General features: G+C 37.2%; 1 protein-coding gene across 2 annotated transcripts in view; it reads left to right on the forward strand.

The window, feature by feature from the left end:
- The window catches only part of ldb1b (LIM-domain binding 1b), a 79,009-nt gene that overhangs the window by 55,973 nt on the left and 2,173 nt on the right, over positions 1–20,863 (forward strand). For both annotated transcript variants that reach the window (XM_061880910.1, XM_061880911.1), the window contains 8 exons: positions 9,489–9,533; positions 9,730–9,805; positions 9,891–9,993; positions 10,104–10,276; positions 12,196–12,318; positions 12,398–12,481; positions 15,208–15,331; positions 15,400–15,548. In XM_061880910.1, coding sequence (XP_061736894.1) covers positions 9,489–9,533; positions 9,730–9,805; positions 9,891–9,993; positions 10,104–10,276; positions 12,196–12,318; positions 12,398–12,481; positions 15,208–15,331; positions 15,400–15,548 — 877 coding nt within the window. The remainder of the gene's footprint in view (positions 1–9,488; positions 9,534–9,729; positions 9,806–9,890; positions 9,994–10,103; positions 10,277–12,195; positions 12,319–12,397; positions 12,482–15,207; positions 15,332–15,399; positions 15,549–20,863) is intronic.

Raw genomic sequence — 20,863 nt, forward strand, 5'->3', positions numbered from 1 at the left:
TGACAAATTACAGTTATCTGTTTGACATATTCCCGCTTGAAGCCGAACCACCGCCAGATGATGGACCCTGTGGTGTTTTTCTTGGGAATTAATTCTTCCTTCATTTGTTACCAGATTTGCACCTTCTTTCTCTCGTATTACCACTCACAACAGTCTGCTAGCATCACAGCTAACGTTACTCAGTCTGCTACCTCTGTTGGGCGAGGGCATATACGTATGTGACGTATGTAAGTTTGTGCGCTTGCTGTCTGTGAGAAGGAGACAAGACGGAGTGGGAAGTTCCTGTAGTGTAATGCCAGCAGCTAAAACAACTGTGTGAGAGCGTATACTCGAATATTACGATATAGTCATTTTCTAAATCGCACAGAGGCAAACCCGCTATATATCGTGTATATCGATACATCGCCCAACCCTAGTCCCGACCCAATACTGATATTGGCTATTTGTCTGATTTGAGCAAAAAACAAATGTTGTATTGTATCTGCTTGCATATATAATCTCCAATATAAGCGCTCTGGTACAAGCAGTCCTGCAGCGTGTTTACGTGTGCAAAGCTGGACAGCCAGTTAACATCTACAAGTTCTCCATTAAGCACACTAGGTTGGTATTTTCTTGTATTTTAGTCAAGTCATTTACCAAAAGCAAACATTTTTGGCTATAGGCTACGAGGAGCTAGCAGCTACCCAACAGATAAGCAGAAAATAGCACACAAAGTACGTAATAAGTGTTTTTAATTGAACAATATTGCAGTCGAAAATATGACATTTGATAACATAAGAATTATCAAATAATTATAGTTGCATATTACTTACAGATAGAACATATGGTTGGTCGATATGGCCTGAAATTCATATCACAATATATCAGGGTTACTCCCTTATATAATTGAATGTAAGGCTGGGCGTTATTGGCTTTTATTAATATCTCGATATTTCAGAATCAGAATCAGACATACTTTATTAATCCCCGAGGGGAAATTAACATTTTCAGCACGGACCCATTTTTATGCTATATCGCGATATACGATATACTGCATACCTTGAATGAACACCTGATGCATATAATCACAGCAGTATGATGATTCTATATGTCTACATTAAACATTCATCTGCATACTGCATTAATACATGCTCATTTTAAACTTTCATGCAGAGAGGGAAATCACAACTAAGTCAATTTACCAAAACTGTATTTATTAATTACTCTTCCTTCTCTCGCGGGTGACTTTTTAAATGAAAGAACAAATTAGTAGTGCTGCTATCTTTTGTAGCAACACTTCTGCTGCATACTTTGCATATTGCTGTTGTCTGCTGAATATCTTCCCGCTTGAAGCCAAACCACCGCCAGATGATGGACCCCTTGCTGTTTTTTTGGGGGCATTAATTGTTCTTCCTCTATTTGTGATCAGTTTCGCACCTTCTCTCTCTTGTAATGTCACTCGCACCGCTCCGCTTGCATGACCTTTCTCAGCTAACATTAGCCATGCTGCTATCTTTCTGCTCGGCGAGGGCGTATGACGCTACACGCGCAACAGTATGTGACGTATATAAGAAGGTGGGCTTGTTTTACGTCTCTGTGAGAAGGAGAGACAAGAAGGAGTGTGGAGAGCCTGTAGTGTAATGCCCGCAGCTAAAATCAACTGAGTGAGAACATATACTCGAATATTACGATATAGTCATTTTAGTAGTGGCAGTAATAAGAATGCCGCCCCGGCATTGTTATTACTGCCACACCTTGTAAATATTTTTTTTAATTTTTTTTATTTGAAAACCAATTAAAGTAATACAATATAGCCCCCAGAAGAAATTAAACAATGTCTGATGCTCTTTTTAGCTTGTATTACTAATCTTATAACAAATGGCACAATTCCAACAGGTTTTACCTCCCGTGAATTGATTAACATGGACCCCGACTTACACAAGTTGAAAAACTTATTCGGGTGTTACCATTTAGTGGTCAATTGTACGGAATATGTTCTGAACTGTGCAATCTACTAATAAAAGTATCAATCAATCAATCAAACCGTGTACACACTTTTGTATCCATGGGTCCGCACTTGACACCCGTTTTTTTTGCAACAGCTGACCAATGGATGCCAGCACATGCCAAGACAATAGTTTCCCCTAGGCTTGGGGTATACATTGTTTTTATTGATACATTTGAGATTTTTGTTGTAAACGATTAAAAAAGAAAGAAAAGAAAATTCTTCTTACTCAAGCATACTTTTTGCCCCATAGGAACTTCCGTAACGTGCTTACTTTCTTAGCGGCACACCGAGCAAAACATGGCTAATGCTAACTCTAAGGAGAGCGAGACGTATGTTTCAAAGTAAAGAAAAGTGCTGTCACTACTTTGGTTTTGCAACAACAGGCGTGGAACAAGTGACTGTATGCTGCAAAGTTTTATTTGAAAAAATACAGCAGCAAAATTAAGTATTCCTGCATCTGAAACCCAAGCCCACAGTCGAGTGCGGGAAATACTACTGTTTACGAGGTGAACAAGACTGTACGCGACAACAAACAAACGCAATGCAGAACGATCACTAAAGCAGTCGCTTCGCACACCGACAAAATGTGTGAACGAAAAAGCCCGCATTTATTCACTTACTGAAACAGAATATAGTCCTCTCAATGTTTTACTTGATGCAGCCCTTTGAGACACTAGTGATTTAGGGCTATATAAGTAAACATTGATTGATTGATTGATATTTATTTGCATACAATACAGAGTTTCCTGCAGCGCTTTGTTGTTAAGGCAGCCGCCTTAACAACAAAGAGCCACTGCCTAATCTAAAGTCTTACAGTAACAAGCTGCTCCGCTTAGTTCTGCCTCTGTCAGTACGTCTCTGCAGCTCCCAGCATTGTCCCACCCTTAGAACCATCTGATTGGTTAAACGCAGAGCGGTAACAGCCAATCAGCAGTGCGTATTCAGACCGCATGTAACAGCCAATCAGCAGTGCATATTCAGAGTGCATGGCGTCAGTGCTCAGGCAGGTAGAGAGAAGAGATGGTGGGGTGAGCAGAAAGGTGTTTAAAAGGTGAGCATAATGCAGCGGATTCTCCCCAAATTATAATAAACACTTCCAAGTCAACTACTAGTAGCATCACTATGAGCCCGTTGACGTTCTAGAAACATAAGCGGCAGCTCAGCTTGCTCGCAATCCTTGAGTTGAAGGCTAATTAGCTTTTAGCGTAACCTTAACTCACTCTGCGGTATGTGTGCGTGCGTGTGTTACAGACAGCAAAGCCCTGTCTGTCTGAGAGAAAGACAAGCATTATTGACCTACAGTTAACAACTAAGCTATTTCACTTTACCTTTTTCCGTGTTGACTGAGCTGTGTTGAAGCAGCAAAAAATGACATTACGTTGAATGAAGAGTTTCGTGAAGCTGTCTCTGTTAGTTGATATAATAATGTCACTGCATAATAAAGCCTACATGAACTCCATTGTGTTCAGGGATGAATAGTCTATTGCAATTGTACTTTTTTTCAGCTATAGTTACATTAATCATTAATATTGTATTAGCCTAGTCTTGAATGGCAGTGTCGCTGCTATCAATTGTTGATAAAAATATAACATCTACATAATAAAAATCAACTACGGGCTTCCCAAAAGCTATAATAAATTAAGTATGATGAGTTGAACATATGTCAGCATGTGGCCCCACTTTTAATTATTTTTTCAAGCGTTTATTGCAAACACTTACTGTAAGTCATTAATTTGTAGGGCTGCGAATCTTTGGGTTTCCCACGATTCGATTCAATATTGATTCTTGGGGTCACGATTCGATAATATATCGATTTTATTTTAATTTTTTTCGATTTGATTCTCGATTCAAAAACGATATTTTTCCGATTCAAAACAATTCTGTATTCATTCAATACATAGGATTTCAGCAGGATTTACCCAAGTCTGCTGAACTGGAAGCAGAGTAGTAGATTTTTTTTTAAAAAGCTTTTATAATTGTAAAGGACAATGTTTTATCAACTGATTACAATAATATAAATTTGTTTTAGCTATTAAACAAACCAAAAATATGACTTATTTTATCTTTGTGAAAATATTGGACACGGTGTGTTGTCAAGCTTATGAGATGCGATGCAAGTGTAAGCTACTGTGCCACTATTGTTCTTTTTTCTCATTTTTATAATTGTCTAATGATAATGTCAGAGGGATTTTTAATCATTGCTATGCTGAAATTATAACTAATATTGATACCGTTGTTGATAATATTAATTTTTGTTTCACTACTTTTGTTTTGTTCTGTGTCGTGTTTGTGTCTTCTCAATTGCTCTGTTTATTGCAGTTTTTAGTGTTGCTAGGTCAGGTTTGGTTTTGGAATTGGATTGCATTGTTATGGTATTGCTGTGTAGTGGTTTGTTGGATTGTTAAAAAAAAATAGATTTTTTAAAAATGAGAATCGATTTTGAATCGCTCAACGGATTTTTCCCACACCCCTATTAATTTGACTCTGTAAGTCATTATTTTGACTTAGTAAGCTATTATTTTTTCATTATTTGGACTTAGTAAACTAATAAGTCATAATAAGTATCTCAGGTAATTAGGACTGTTTTGTTTTTACTTTACGGAAAAAGTATCGAGATGTGTATCACCCTTCAGCAAATGGAGAGGAAAACACAACCAAAAGTTTTAGGCTTCTTCATACGACGAAGCCGGCCTACTTCACCGGAGTTTGTAGTCTATTGCCCCCCAGGCTGTTGTGGCAGCCATGAGGTGGAGACGTGATGGTGAATAGCCGAGTTACACCGATCCTTACAACCCTGGAGAGTCACCACCTTAACTAACAAATGTCAACACCTTAACTAACAAATGTTCTGGGGGAAACACTGCAATGTCCATCCATCCCATCCATTTTCTACCACTTATTCCCTTCGGGGTCACGAGGGGGACTGGAGCCTATCTCAGCTATAATCGTGCGGGAGGCAGCGTACACCCTGGACAAGTCCCCACCTCATCGCAGGGCCAACACTGATGGACAGACAACATTCACACTCACATTCACACACTAGAGCCAATTTAGTGTTGCCAATCAACTGCAATGTATAATACTACATTTTTATTTACAGAAGTATTTTACTCAAGACAGAAGTTTTAAGTTTGCACTTTATTGTTTGCACAATGTTAAAGATTATTTATTTGCATGCAATACATTTTTGTTAACGTAAGTATTTTATTCAAGACGGAAATATTGCTTCCCAGATGAAGCTTCTAATTTAGTTCTATGAAACTAATTCCATAAAAAGTTAAATTGGTATATGGTCTGAAAAGAACAACATTATTCAAATTAGAAATTTGCTATGAGTAAAATGATGAAGTGTAATTTCAATCTACTAGTTGTAAAACTAGTTGAGAAACTGATCAGGCGGGCCGGTTCTACAATCTGAATGAAACTGGACACACTGGTGAGGGTGGCAGAGAAGAGGACTGTTGACAAACTAGTGAGCATCCTGGATGATGCCAGTCACCCTCTGCATAGCGTTATCAGTAGCCAGAGGAGCTTCATCCCAAGTGCAGGACTAATAGACTCAAAAACTCCTTTGTCCCACACGCCATTAGACTGTACAACTCCTCACTGGGGCGGGGGGTACTAGGATGACAGGGGATGCAAAACAATAACAGTGCAATACGTTTTCATAACATGGTCACTACTGCCTACTTCGTCTTGTTATATTCCTATTTTACTATTATATTTTTATTCCCATTGTTGCTTTTTAGTTTTTATTCTTATTGTAATATTTCTCTATTTTGTTTCCATTTAAACCCCCATTGTTTACTTTTTACTTTTATTTAAATTGATCTCAACTCTGTACACTGCTGCTGGAATTTAAATTTTACTGAAGGAACTCTCCTGAAGGAATCCATAAAGTACTATCTATCTATCTATTTATTGTATTCAGTGGTTTATTTAAACAGTAAGAGGGGAAAAATAGATTTTATTTGTAGGCCATATCGCCCAGACCTATTTTCCACTGTAACGACTGATGCACAACTTTGACATTATTATTTATGCATACAGTAGAAAAACATAATTATTTAAACATTTATTTTCACTGCATTTTCTATATACAGTGGGTATGGAAAGTATTGAAATCCCTTTTACATGTTTCAGTCTTTGTTTCATTGGAGCCATTTGCTAAAATAAAAAATGGGCTAAAATGATGGAACAAGTTTTTCACACCTGGATTTGGGGATCTTTTTCCATTCTTTCTTGGAGATCATTTCCAGCTCTCTCAGGGTGGATGGTGGACATTGGTATACACTATAGCCATTTTCAGGTCCCTCCAGAGATGCTCAATTGGATTTAGGTCAGGGCTCTGGCTGGACCAGTCAAGAATGGTCACAGAATTGTTCCAAAACCACTCCTTTTGTTATTTTAGCTGTGTGCTTAGGGTCATTGTCTTGTGGAAAGGGGAACTTTGTGAGGTGCTGAGAACTTTGAAAAAGGTTTTCTTCCAGGATATCTCCATACTTGGCCGAATTCATTTTTCATTCAATTCCAACCTGTCGTTGTGTCCCTGCAGCTGTTTTCTTCATATATATCGCTGAGAATAACAACAAAAAGTTTTCCTTGGTTTCATCAGACCGAATAAACTTATTTCTCATAGTCTGGGAGTCCTTCATGTGTTTTTTTTTGGCAAATTATGCAGACTTCCATATGCCTTGCACTGAAGAGAGGCTTCTGTTGGGCCACTCTGCCATAAAGCCCCGACTGGGTTCCCTCCGGGTACTACGGCTTCCTCCCACTTCCAAAGACATGCACCTGGGGATAGGTTGATTGGCAACACTAAATTGGCCCTAGTGTGTGAATGTGAGTTTGAATGTTGTCTGTCTATCTGTGTTGGCCCTGCGATGAGGTGGCGACTTGTCCAGGGTGTACTCCGCCTTCCGCCCGATTGTAGCTGAGATAGACACCAGCGCCCCCCGTGACACCGAAGGGAATAAGCTTCCTTGACTTTGTGGAACTTTCTATCATCTTCCTGCTGAATCTATGGAGCTCAGCCACAGTGATCTTTGGGTTCTTTACCTCTCTCACCAAGGCTCTTCTCCCACAATTGCCCAGTTTGGCGGGGCGGCCAGGTCAAGGAAGAGTTGTGCTAGTCCCAAACTTCTTCCATTTAGGGATTAGAAAGCCACTGTTATCTTCGGAACCTTGAGTGCTGCAGAAATTATTTTGCAACCATGGCCAGATCTGTGTTTTGCCACAATTCTGTGTCTGAGCCCTCTGGCCGGTTCCTTCGATCTCATGATTCTCATTTGCTCTGACGTGCACTGTGAGCTGTAAAGTCATATATAGACAAGTGTATGCCTTTCTTAATCAAGTCCAACCAGGTATTTAAACACAGCTGGACTCCAATGAATGAGCAGAACAATCTTAAGGATTAGAATAAATGAAGAGCATCTTTGTAAAATACAGTCGTGGTCAAAAGTTTACATACACTTGTAAATAACAATGTCATGGCTGTCTTGAGTTTCCAATAATTTCTACAACTCTTATTTTTTGTGACAGAGTGATTGGACAACATACTTGTTGGTCACTAAAAACATTCATGAAGTTTTTTTTTTTTTTAAATGAATTTATTATGGGTCTACTGAACATGTGACCAAATCTGCTGGGTCAAAAGTACACTTAAAGCAATGATGATATTTGGTTTCATTTCCCTTGGCAAGTTTCACTGCAATAAAGCTCTTTTGGTAGCCATCTGCAAGCTTTTGGTTTAATTTTTGACCTTCCTCTTGACGAAATTGGTGCAGTTAAGCTAAATTTTTTGGTTTACTGACATGAACTTGTTTCTTCAGCATTGTCCACACGTTAAAGTCAGGACTTGGGTAAAGCCATTCTAAAACATTATTTGTAGATTGATTTAGCCACTCCTTTACAACTTTTGACGTGTGTTAGGGGTTATTGTCCTGATGGAACACTCAACTGCGCCCAAGACCCAGACTCTGGGCTGATGATTTTAGGTTGTCCTGAAGAATTTGTAGGTAATCTTCCTTTTTCATTGTCCCATTTACTCTCTGTAACGCACCAGTTCCATTGGTAGCAAAACAGGCCGAGAGCATAATACTACCACCACCTTGCTTGACAGTAGGATGGTGTTCCTGGCATTAAAGGCCTCACCTTTTTTCCCCCCAACATATTGTGAAGAGAATTATATTTTATATAGCACTTTTCTCTAGTGACTCAAAGCGCTTTACATTGTGAAACCCAATATCTTAAGTTACATATTTAAACCAGTGTGGGTGGCACTGGGAGCAGGTGAGTAAACTGTCTTGCCCAAGGACACAACAGCAGTGACTAGGATGGCAGAAGCGAGGTTGCTGGCACGGCCACTCTACCAACCGAGCTATACCGCCCCTCTTGCTGGGTTTTGCGGCCAAACGGCCCAATTTTTGTTTCATTTGACCACAGAACTTTCCTCCAGAAGGTCTTATCTTTGTCCATGTGATGTCAGACGAAAGAAATTTTGAGCATTAGTAAGATAAGACCGTCTGGCGAAAAGGATTACCTAAAATCATCACCCCGGAGCTTGGGTTTTGGGCGCAGTTGGGTGTTACAACATGACAATGACTCCAAATATAGGTCAACAGTGGTAAAGTAACGGCATAAATCAGGCTAGAATTAAGGTTTTAGAATGGCCTTCCCAAAGTCCTGACTTAAACCTGTGGACAATGCTGAAGAAACAAGTCCATGTCAGAAAACCAACAAATTTAGCTCATCTGCACCATTTTTGTCAAGAGGAGCGGTCAAAAATTCAACCAGAAGCTTGTGGATGGCTACTAAAAGCGCCTTATTGCAGTGAAACTTGCCAAGGGACATATAACCAAATATTAACATTGTTGTATGTATACTCCTGAGCCAGCAGATTTGGTCACATTTTCAGTAGACCCATAATAAATTCATCAAAGAACCAAACTTAATGAATGTTTTTTGTAACCAAGCACTCCAATCACTCTATCACAAAAAAATAAGAGTTGTAGACATTACTAGAAATTCAAGCCAGCCATGACATTATGTTCTCTTTACAAGTGTATGTAAACTTTTGACCACGACTGTAAGTGTCACAGCAAGGGACCGAATATTTATGACCATGTGATATTTAAGTTTTTTCTTTTAATAAATTTGCAAAACCTTCTACTTATCTGTTTTTTTCTGTCGAGATGGGGTGCCGAGTGTACATTAATGAAAAATAAAAGGAACTTTTTTGATATTAGAAAATGGTTGAATAATTTCTGTACCAACTGTATTAGGTGAAACTGCAATCGTTGTACTTGTAAGGCTTTGTGGTTATTAAGGCGTGTGTTCATGATGCTCATTCAGTTAAGGAAAAAAACTTGAGGTTGTATCTTGAGAATCATGTAGATGACGTGTTATATTGATGGTCATATCCGATTTGTGACACAGTTTTGTGTTCTAGATCAGTAGCACTATATGTGATTAAACAGATCTCTGTTTCTTGCTTCTCCAGTCCAACCCCAATGTATCCTCCCACATACCTGGAGCCAGGCATTGGGTAAGAGAACATTAATCTCTTTAGATAATGTTGCGGTCTGATCTCGCATCCAATTGAGCATTAAGTCTGACCAGGCTAAATTAGGTTGTTTAACAGCCATGAAAGTACCGAAGCTCCCTTCTGTTTACTGCTCGAAACCAACTGTTCTCAACTGAATTTCCTCCCTTTTATTTTCACCTCTTGTTTTATGGTGTAGGAGGCACACGCCATATGGCAACCAGACAGACTACAGAATATTTGAGCTAAACAAACGGCTACAGAACTGGACAGAGGTCTGTAAAACTCTTATCTCGCTCTTTTGCACAACAAAGGAACAGTGTTTAATAACATCATATTTGTCCCTTTTCCAAACTCCAGGAGTGCGATAACCTCTGGTGGGATGCATTTACTACAGAGTTTTTTGAAGATGACGCCATGTTGACCATTACTTTCTGTCTGGAGGATGGGCCTAAGCGATATAGTAAGAAATAATTCCATATAAACTTATCTCTTCGATGACTTGCTGCTTAACGACGATCCCAAATCAGCTATATAATCAAAACCCTTTTTGTTTCCTTTCTTTTTGTGAAGCAATTGGTCGTACGTTGATTCCAAGGTACTTTCGGAGTATATTTGAAGGTGGTGCCACTGAACTCTACTATGTGCTGAAACATCCAAAGGAGTCATTCCACAACAACTTTGTCTCCCTTGACTGCGATCAGTGCACAATGGTCTCCCAGAATGGAAAACCAATGTTCACACAAGTGAGTTGGTGTGTGTGCTTGTGCATGTGCATGTGTCTATGTGCGCTGTATAAATTGGTTGACACATTAAATAGACGAGACTAACCAAAGTGATAAAAGTAAACGCAACGCACTTCAACCAAATATTTGGCTCGATAGCTTATGTTGATGAATAAAAATAAAAAGATGAGTACAGTACATTTCAGGAGGAACGGACAGAGGAATTTGCCTTTGTGGAGAGAACAGGCTCTATGGTTTGTCTAATATGCAATGGTAACATTTTCTCAGTGAAACGGTCAAATGTGAGGCAACACGTATTTAAAGTAAGACGTATTCAATTCTTTATTTGTTCGCTTCAGTATAAAGTTATGAATAATACATTTAGACTTCTACTCTAAAACTGTGCATATTAGTGCTAAAACATGTAATGTGACTCACGGAAATACATTAAAATATTTGGGTTTCCCAACCCCTGCTCTAAGTAGACAAAAGTGTTAGGATAAGCTTTTAAATACATGCACTGAAAAAATGGTGAGGAAAGAGTGGCCAATAGAGGTGAAATAATTCATCAACTAACTTGATTACAAAAAATTATGGAGTCATTTTCTCTGCTTCAAATAATCTTTTATTTAATGGTAAATTAAAAAGCATGACAAATTTTAACAACATGGGCTGCAGCTATTGATTATTTTAGTAAACCCGCAATCAATTGATTTGTTTGTTCGATTAATGGAGTAGTCGGATAAAACAAACTTTATGGCCTCATTGCGTAATTTTGGGAATATAGTTGAAATAAAATGTCTGCTTGTCATAGCCGTCATTAATTTTTTAGAATAAATGCAAATCATTTTTATTGTTTTTGTATATTTGGGAATTGGAAGATAAGTCCCGAAAATTTGGAAACAAATCATAGAGGTATGGCGGAGAGATTAATGAAACAATCTTGCTTTCCTTTATGCTTCTTCCAAATGAGCCGTTTGGAGGATCGATTTGTGACGTGTGATGTCAGCAGATATCTCCATATATGATAACGTTTTACCCAAATAACTTTGCGCTAGTCCGATATTGTTGTCCAACGTTGTAGTCAATAAGCTCCTTTTTTTTCTCTATCCTCTTGCTGTGGGGCAAGATGGCTCGCACATGAACATGCATCCTCTGATATGATCATTTCTAAAACAAAGTAGCACATAGTTCAAACTTATTTTTGTCTGCAGACTCAATATGGAAGCGCTGAAATCTACAACTTAGCTGACGAGGTGAAGATGCAGTCGAAGTAGAGCCACGTAAATAAAATCAACCACAAAACGACACATCATGTGTGACATGGCTTGAAAATCGTCTGTAAAACATATTTTATGCAACATTTTAACTAAAGAACCACCATTACATGTTATGTAGACCACAACGATGTGTTTTAAATGTGGGGGGAAAAAAATCATAATGTGACCCTTTTACGCACAGCCATTAACATTTTGGTCAACTCAAAATGAAAGACATTGTCCATTATTAAGTGAATTGCGTTATTTTATTTTGTGTTTTGTCCGATTGCTCAAATACTTTTTCGGTAGAATACTTAATCACTAAAATATTCAGTATCTGCAACTCTGGTGACCAATTCTATCATATTCTAAAGTTTGCCTGCGGGGATTTTTTTGTCCCCTTCATTTAGAAGTTACTGTTACTTGCTCATTGATTGAATAATAATTGCTATTGTTCACCAAAGTGATCAGTTTCAAGTCTTTTTATACTGTGTCATCCAGCAGTGTGTTTGTAGACCTCTCTTTGTTTACTGGGACACATATTTAATTGTTAATCGCCTTATAGTTATCATAATAATCAATCAAATAACAACCTTAGTTTTTAACACTGGGTGAGATGCACTATGTACACACGTTGTCATACCTTGCTTATGCTAAGTACAATTTTTGAAACTTTGGCAGGTTTGCGTAGAGGGACGATTATATTTGGAGTTCATGTTTGATGACATGATGAGGATAAAAACGTGGCACTTCAGCATCAGACAACACCGTGAACTCATCCCTCGCAGTATACTTGCCATGCACGTGAGTAGATGGCAACTATTGTAAATTTGTCTTGTTCTCGCTGTGTATTTATTCATTAATTTTGTCTTTTTTATGCAAGGCTCATGACCCACAGATGTTGGACCAGCTGTCCAAAAATATTACAAGATGTGGCTTGTCAAACTCTACTCTAAACTACCTCCGAGTAAGTCAAATATACAAAAGATAGAATCTTCACCTGATGTTTATCTGTGGTTGCTCCAAACATCTGTTTTTAATTTGATCATATATCTACACTATACAACCGTCCAGTTTAAGACTTTTTTTTGGGGAGGCTTAAAGTTATTTCATAGAGTTTTTGAGTATAAAAGGAGTGTGGTATGTTTTGTGAGTACAATAAATAGTAATTGAAAACCTTTTCTTGTTGAAAAATGGTTCAGAGTTTTCCATTATTTTCGTTTTTGGTTTTGAGTGCTTAGGTTGAATTCCTTTTTAAAAAGGAGAAGTGTAATTTATATTACAAAAATATTTAACATGTTCCTGGGCATTCTTGTGTAATAACTACAGAATAATTTGTTTTATTTTGTTAATTTTGACAGAACACTGTATTTATTAATTTCATTATAATAATAAGGCAGGGATTTTGATGATATTTTACATTGTGTTATTATTATTTTTTATTTTTTTTAAATATTTTTTTCTCGCGCCCCTCTTAAGGTTTTCCCTGTTGGGTTTATATGCTCATGTTACTTCTCTACTAAACAAATTGGATGCGATGCCACCTGTTTTTTTATTTAATAAACTAAAATTGATTAAGAACCGAATCAATAAGCACTATTGAAAATTTCAAAAAAGATAAATTCGAGAGGTGGACAAATTTATCGGCCGGGCCATTATTTGGCGTTTTGATTGGTATCGGCCTTTTTTTCTTCTTTTTCTTCAACTACATCAGCAGATACAATATATACACACATGGTACCAGTATTTATTATTTCACAAAATAATTAGGGAAGAAGAAAGTACTAACTGCTGAATCACAAGCCCAATTACCCTGCTTAAGAAAAGCTGCCTCCTTTTTTCACTGCAGTGCTTACGTGGCCACACCTACCATCCAACACTGCTATAAAATTAAGTAGATGGCAAATTCTTGTGATGTACAAAAAATCCTATATTTTTGACAATTTTCGTGAGAGATTTCCCATGTTTTGAAATTTAAATGTTGATTCTTTGGCCTACAGTTTCCTTAAAAAATACTGCTAAAACAACTTAAAGTCTTGGCCAGCTGTTTACTACTTATTATATATAATATTCAAGTTTGAATACATTTCACTGCAAATGGATATGGTCTCCAAATATTGGTTATCGGCCCTTAAAGGTTTTCTTAAGTAAACATGAAAGAAGAACTTAAGAGCCCACCAAACCTGAACAAAACACCCACTCACAGTGGTGAAGTTACCAAATAGGGATCGGTATTTGAAGACATATTCTTCGTCTATGGTAAAGTCAAACACAAATACAAATAGACGGAATAGAAATTGAAATAGTAAATAAAACCAAATTTCTAGATATAATGATTGATGATAAAGTGAACTGGAAATCTCATATAAAAAAACATACAACAAAGTGGCAAGAAACACATCAATAATGAATAAAGCAAAACATGTTCGAGACCAAAACTCACTCCATATTCTCTACTGCTCGCTAGTGTTACCATATCTTGAGTTATTGTATGGAACAAGCGGTAGAAATGGATGGATGGAACTACAAAAGAACACTTCATTCATTAACCGTGTTACAAAACAGATCAGTTAGAATAATACATAATGTTGAATATAGAAAACATTCAAACCCTTTATTCATTGAATCGATAATAGTGAAATTCCACAACATTGTGAATTTGCAAACAGGTAAAATTATACACAACGCAAACTATAATTTGCTGCCCAAGAATGTACAATTCCTTTCAACAATAGAAGAGAAATTTAATCTTACAGATACATTTAATTTAAAACATTTGTACACACATACAACACTTAAGACCTTCAGTATATCAGTATGTGGAATTTAAATAATGGAATTGATTAACAAAAGAAATTAAATAATGTACTAATTTGATCCACTTCAAGAAACTCTTCAAGCTTAGTGTTTACAAAGTACAAAGAATAAGAACCATGATAAACATTCTGAATTCATTTCAACCATCCATTCGTTTTCTAGATAATCTTATTTATTTCACCATATGAAATATAACTTACTTCACTAAATATTATTTATTTATTTCAATTTTATTAATTATGGAGTATATTGTGAATAAATTGAGAACAGGAAGTGAACAAAAGTTTTAGCAACTGCTAGGTAAAGGAAAAGGAGTAGGATTAAATAAGCTCTGCTTCTTCCTAGTCCTTTTCAAACATGTTGAATAGAGAAACTGGAAATTGCGACATATCATTTTGTATGCATCCATGTTTGAAATAAACCATGATGAAAATACTTAGGAAACACACAGACACAAATACATTTACTACAGTTCACAGCACTTCTCACAACAATTGTACTCTGTAGTCTTGGCTTGAATCAACTAAAAAACCTAATAAGTTGAAGAGCCCAAAACACAAATTTTCCCCTGCAATGGTTTAGGATGCATTGTAGACTGTGTTCTCATTTCTCTGCGCCCTCTGCTGGTTGCTAACAAGTAGTGACATTAACTAATATCTCCATTGGATCAAGTTCACAAGAACACAATCCTATTGTATTCCCAATACGGTTCTGTTCCGTCAGTTTACATTGCATCATCTTTTGAACCCTAAAAAACCTTGATCCACAACACACAATACTGGATTTATAAAATGTTAATATATTAAAAACTCCTCAAGTAGGAGCTTTTACATGATCTAAAACACTAGCATTCTAACCGTGCTTTCTCTGCTCCAGCTGTGTGTGATTCTGGAGCCCATGCAAGAACTGATGTCCCGACACAAGACATACAGCCTTAGCCCCAGAGACTGCCTCAAGACCTGCCTCTTCCAGAAATGGCAGCGAATGGTGGCACCACCAGGTAGATGAACAGTGAGCATGCATTCAAGCAGTACACGATGCTCACACTCTGTGTAACTCGCCCTGTAGCTGAGCCATCAAGACAAGCCCCAAGCAAGCGGCGGAAGCGGAAGATGTCAGGTGGCAGCACCATCAGCGGAGGAGGAGGAACTAATAACAACAATAATAACAAAAAGAAGAGTCCTGGCAGTGGTTTCCCTCTGTCCAGCCAGGTTCCAGTAAGTACATTAGTGTCATATTTTTTTGTGATTACTATTGGTACTAGAGAACATGTCTACTACATACCAGTGAATGACTTACTCACTCAGCCTGTTCAAGGTGGTGTGAGTAGAGGCACTAACTGTGCTAATATTTCACCTTCAATGTAGAATGTAATAACTGTACACATCAAACTAGTCCCTCCAGGCTTTCACTGGCTTTTTGGGGATTTTTTTCTAAAAGTTGCATTCAAAGTTGTGATGGTTTAAGGCTAATTTGTTCAATAATGTTCCGCTTCTGATTTTATGAATTGTTCAATGTTTTACATGTTCTTAGTAACTCTAACCCCAAAACGCACATGATTTGAACCCGTATAACAGAATACACCAAATTTTCTGAAAAATATGAAAAGTTTAGGAAACGAATATTGATGCCTTACTCGTTTTCATTACTACACACGGAAACAAACTGCCGGATTAGAAGTAGGTGGCAGTAAAATACATCCTCTTAGCACGTTGCCCAATTACCGGTACTCTGTTATTAAAATTAACACCAAGGCTTTCCTAATTGTCTGCAGTCTGCTATGTTGCTCACAGGTTGCGGACATTCTTCATGTGTCTTAATTAAACTTTCATTTATGTTCCAAATAGGGCTGTCAACATTAACGTGTGGCTAATCATAAAAAAATTGTTGCATTGATCATGTATAAACACAGATAAACCACACAATTTATTTTGATTGCACATGCTCCTCTACTTTACCATGGATGGTTACCTGAAAAGTTGTACGGTCAGTGATCAGGTCAGTGCAAAGAGTAGTGAGGCGACTCAGGCTGGTGTGTTTGTTGGAAAAATTCATTTCAAAATAAACCCCTATGTGGCTTTAGCTAGTACCAATTTTTGAGCAAATACATGACAAGCATTCAATCAAAACAATTTCAGACATTTTCCTGTATGACATTTTATGCAATAAATTTGCATTTGTGTCCAATTATTCAGTTTATTTTTATTTTTTTTAAAGTTCGTTTGAATGAGTGATCATGATCAATCAAAATCCAAAAGTGTAATTAATGTGGTAAAATGTAATCATTGACAGCATTCGTTTCAATACATGGCACATGATTTACCCCCGCTTTTGTTGAGAATGTTGGGAAACCATTGAATGCTTTTTGTTGGTAAATGACAGGCAATTAGAGATTATCATCACATGTCAATTTCAACAAGAAAGTTAGGACGATGTTTAGGGAACTTGAACTGGTAAATAGTAGGGTTGTGCAGTTACAGCAATAAAGAGTTAAGATATTGTAAGTTAAACATTGCAGTTCCAGGTTTGTCAACACGACAAACAGTGGCTGTAGGGTCATGTTTAAGTTGTTAGACCAGATGTGTCAAACTCCTTTTAATCGAGGGCCACAGCGTAATTATGGCTGCACTCAGAGGTCCGCTTGAAATAGTGACTTTATATGAATATGAGCGTGTAATAGCCTCTATACACAATTTGCATAGGCAATTATTCTATATTTTACAAACAACTTGATGGAGAACTTTATTTGAAATCTTAAATCAGCAGATATGTAAGAAACAACATGAAACCTCTTATTGCATCATTAAATATTATTGAAGTGTAGAACATGTGCATTTGCATGGAGTACATTTTTCAGTCAAAATTCAAAGACCAATTATTTTAACCAGAAAGTGCCTTATTATTTGCAGCCTTTCGCAGACCACAAAATAATGTGGCCAACGTCTTAAAATCACATGGCGAGCTAGATCTAGCCCCGGGGCTTTGAGTTTGACACCCGTGGGTTATTTTTTTTGGGCTAATTCATTTGTCGTAAATTGTCACTCTTGTCCAAAATGTGTTTAATTTGCCTGAATTGGCACAATGGCAATTTTGCTAATTCCTTTAGGGTTTTTCCTATGTTTAATACCTTGCTGTACGTCACAAAGGTGTTCAGAGTATTTCTCAAACTTCCATTGTCCCCGTCATTTTTTTATGTATTGTTGTGAGCGAGTGATCAGAATCAGAATAGTTTTTATTGCCATTGTTTGAGAACAGGTTCACAAACTAGGATTTTTTCTTGGTGCAATTGTGCAACATAAACACAAATAACACAGAATGGGTAATACAAAGAGCTGTAACTGAGCTATCAGATTTTGTTATTATTGTTCATGTGCCTGACGGCCGAGGGGAAAGAACTGTTCAAGTGGCGGGAGGTGTGGGTCTGGATGGACCATAGTCTCCTGCCTGAGGCGAGAGGGGAGAATAGTTTGTGTTGATGTTCATTTATTTATTTGAATTAGGACAATGCATATTCATCAACATACAGCAACAATGTGAATATACCGGAGTTGGCACAATAACTATTTTTTTTTTCCGTTGTCCCAAGGCAGGTTAATACAGTAAACATTCAACAGGCCTTGATATAAAATAATACATCAATCACAAGATGGAACATTACATTACAAGCATAACATGAGCACAGACCATGGACAAAAAAATAAAACAAACAAAAAATCAAGGTGAATAATCTAATTGTGCCTGAATGTCTGATTAGTTATCATCACTGTTTCGGTGCAGTTTTGAATGTTAAATAGATGTCACAGTTTCTGAAATGAGCTGGCAGCTTGTTCCACGATTATGCCTCCGATAGACCCCACCATTTGGCCAAATTTAGTCCTGCGCCTTTGTACTTTGCAGTCCCTTCTGGTCACTGCTCTGGTGTTTACTTGAGTGCTATTTTTTTTTATTAATAACATCTATCAAGGGAGGGGGAGCAAGTTTATTTAAAACTCTAAAAATGAGGTAAGCACACATGAATATCTGATAATTATCTAAATCCAAAATACTATACTTTCTTTCTTAAAAGAGTCGTATTATGACTTTTTTTTTTTTTTACAATTAAAACCCTTGCATGGTGACTGTCTGAATAAGATGTAATGGTAGTTCTTCGGTCCAAATTTTGCATAGACTTTGATTTACAGACCATCTTCAAGTCGTTTTTTGACTGTCTCTTCGGAAAGAGCTGTTTTGTGAATGGTCTTATTTGCACGTGAAAGTCCTCCTCCAGGCCAAGCTTTGTTGCCAACCTGTCAGCCATGTTGTAGTTTTTAACGCTTCCCAAATAGTCATCTGACAGATAAGTTAGAACTATACACTACAATACGCTACTGTAGAGGAGTTTAGCATGCATGTATGAGCCAGTTTGCAAAACATCAACAGGAAGAAGGAACTGAATGACTCTGAATACAAATGGCGGACTCGTGCTATGTTCTTCGGGTAAACCACTGCCATATAAAGCAAACTACATAACTTCCAAACAGCACGTTGGGAGCAAGTTTGAAAGAAGGCACGATTGTAGTGTTGTCCTGATACCAATATTTTGGTACCAGTACCAAAATTATTTTCATACTTTTCTAAATAAAGGTGACGACAAAAAATTGCATTATTGGCTTTATTTTAACAAAAAATCTTAGGGTACATTAAACATATGTTTTTTATTGCAAGTTTGTCCTTAAATGAAATAGTGAACATACAACACAACTTGTCTTTTATTAGTAAGTAAACAAACAAAGGCTCCTAATTTAGTCTGCTGACATATGCAGTAACATATTGACATTTTCCATTCTATTATTTTGTCAAAATTATTAAGGACAAGTGGTAGAAAATGAATTGTTAATCTACTTGTTCATTTACTGTAAATATCTGCTTACTTTCAAAATCTTAACATGTTCCATCTACACTTCTGTTAAAATGTAATAATCACTTATTCTTTTGTTGTTTGGATACTTTACATTAGTTTTGGATGATGGACAAATTTGGGTATCAATCCGATACCAAGTCGTTAAAGGATCATACATTGGTCATATTCAAAGTCCTCATGTGTCCAGGGACATATTTCCCGAGTTCATACACATAATATAAATGTTAAAAAACCAAAAGAAGATGTTGTGATGCCAAAAAATATTGACGTAATCATAGTAGTATCGACTAAATACGCTCCTGTACTTGGTATCATTACAGTGGACGTTAGGTATAGATCCACCATTGGGGTTTGTTTACATTTTGTACCCCCCACGATCCCAAAAGGGGACAAGCGGTAAAAATTGATTGGATGGATGGAATTACATGTGTAACACACTTTACATTTGTTAAAATCTCAAAGTGCTATAAAGTATAAAACAGGTAAACAAATGAAAATAGAAAGTTATAACATATAGTAGAAAATTAAAATACACAAGATAAACACTAGATAAAACATAAAGACATAGATAAAATAGAAATAAAAACATGAAAGCAGTGGAAAAAAAACAGATAGGCAAAAAGTGCATTTAAAAACAAGAAGGCAGAGGAATTAGATAAAAGGTAGGTTTTTAGTCCCTTCTTAAAACCGTCGACTGACTGCGGTACTTGGTATCATTACAGTGGATGTCAGGTATAGATCCAACCATAGCATTTGTTTACATTCAGGGTGCTAGCTTGCTGTTAGCGGTTAGCTATCATATCCTCCTACGGTGTGTAGTGAAGCATGTTTAGCTATTCCTCGTCCTGCAGGGATGATACTTGAAAGAAACTTACTTTATTTGCTGCATGGAGGCGAGGATTAGTGATTTGGAAGTAGCTAAAACACTGCCAACTGGGGCTGGATGTTAGCCGCTAGCTAGCTAACCATGTCCTAAAGCAGTGTTCCCCAACCACCGGGCCGTGGCCCGATTGGTACCGGGCCGCAGAAGAATTTTTTATAAAATAAAAAAAAAAAAGTTTTTTTTTTTTTAAATTAAATCAACATAAAAAACACAATATACACTTACAAATAGTGCACCAACCACAAAAAACTCCCTTTTTCATGACAAAAACGTCCCTTTTTCATGACAAAGAAGAAAAAAAAAAAAAAAAAGGACACCCGGGTCGCGGGACAAATTATTAAGCGTTGACCAGTCCGCGGATACAAAAACGTGGGGATCACTGTCCTAAAGCACCTCTTCCGGTGTGATAGCCACACCTTATATTGTTAGTTTTTAAGCCAAAATGCGTCCATTCTCCCTTTTCTGTCCAAACATTGTCTGTTTCTAAGTACTCAGTAATTGTGCTCTGCCGAACATGCTCCTCTGCTCGTAAACCAGCAATGTCATGACGTGACGAAGACGGGGGCTCCGGTACTTTTCAGAGACGGTATAGTACCGAATATGATTCATTAGTATCGCGGTACTATACTAATGCCGGTATACCGTACTACCCTGCAAGATTGTGTTATAAACATCCCCGCCATGGCTCCACGGTTTGGTTTAAAATTTTCGGGACTTATGGGGATACAAAATTAGGTAAGAAAAGTGGG

This window comes from Nerophis ophidion, linkage group LG20, assembly GCF_033978795.1.
Source record: "Nerophis ophidion isolate RoL-2023_Sa linkage group LG20, RoL_Noph_v1.0, whole genome shotgun sequence".
Taxonomy (NCBI): Eukaryota; Metazoa; Chordata; class Actinopteri; order Syngnathiformes; family Syngnathidae; genus Nerophis; species Nerophis ophidion.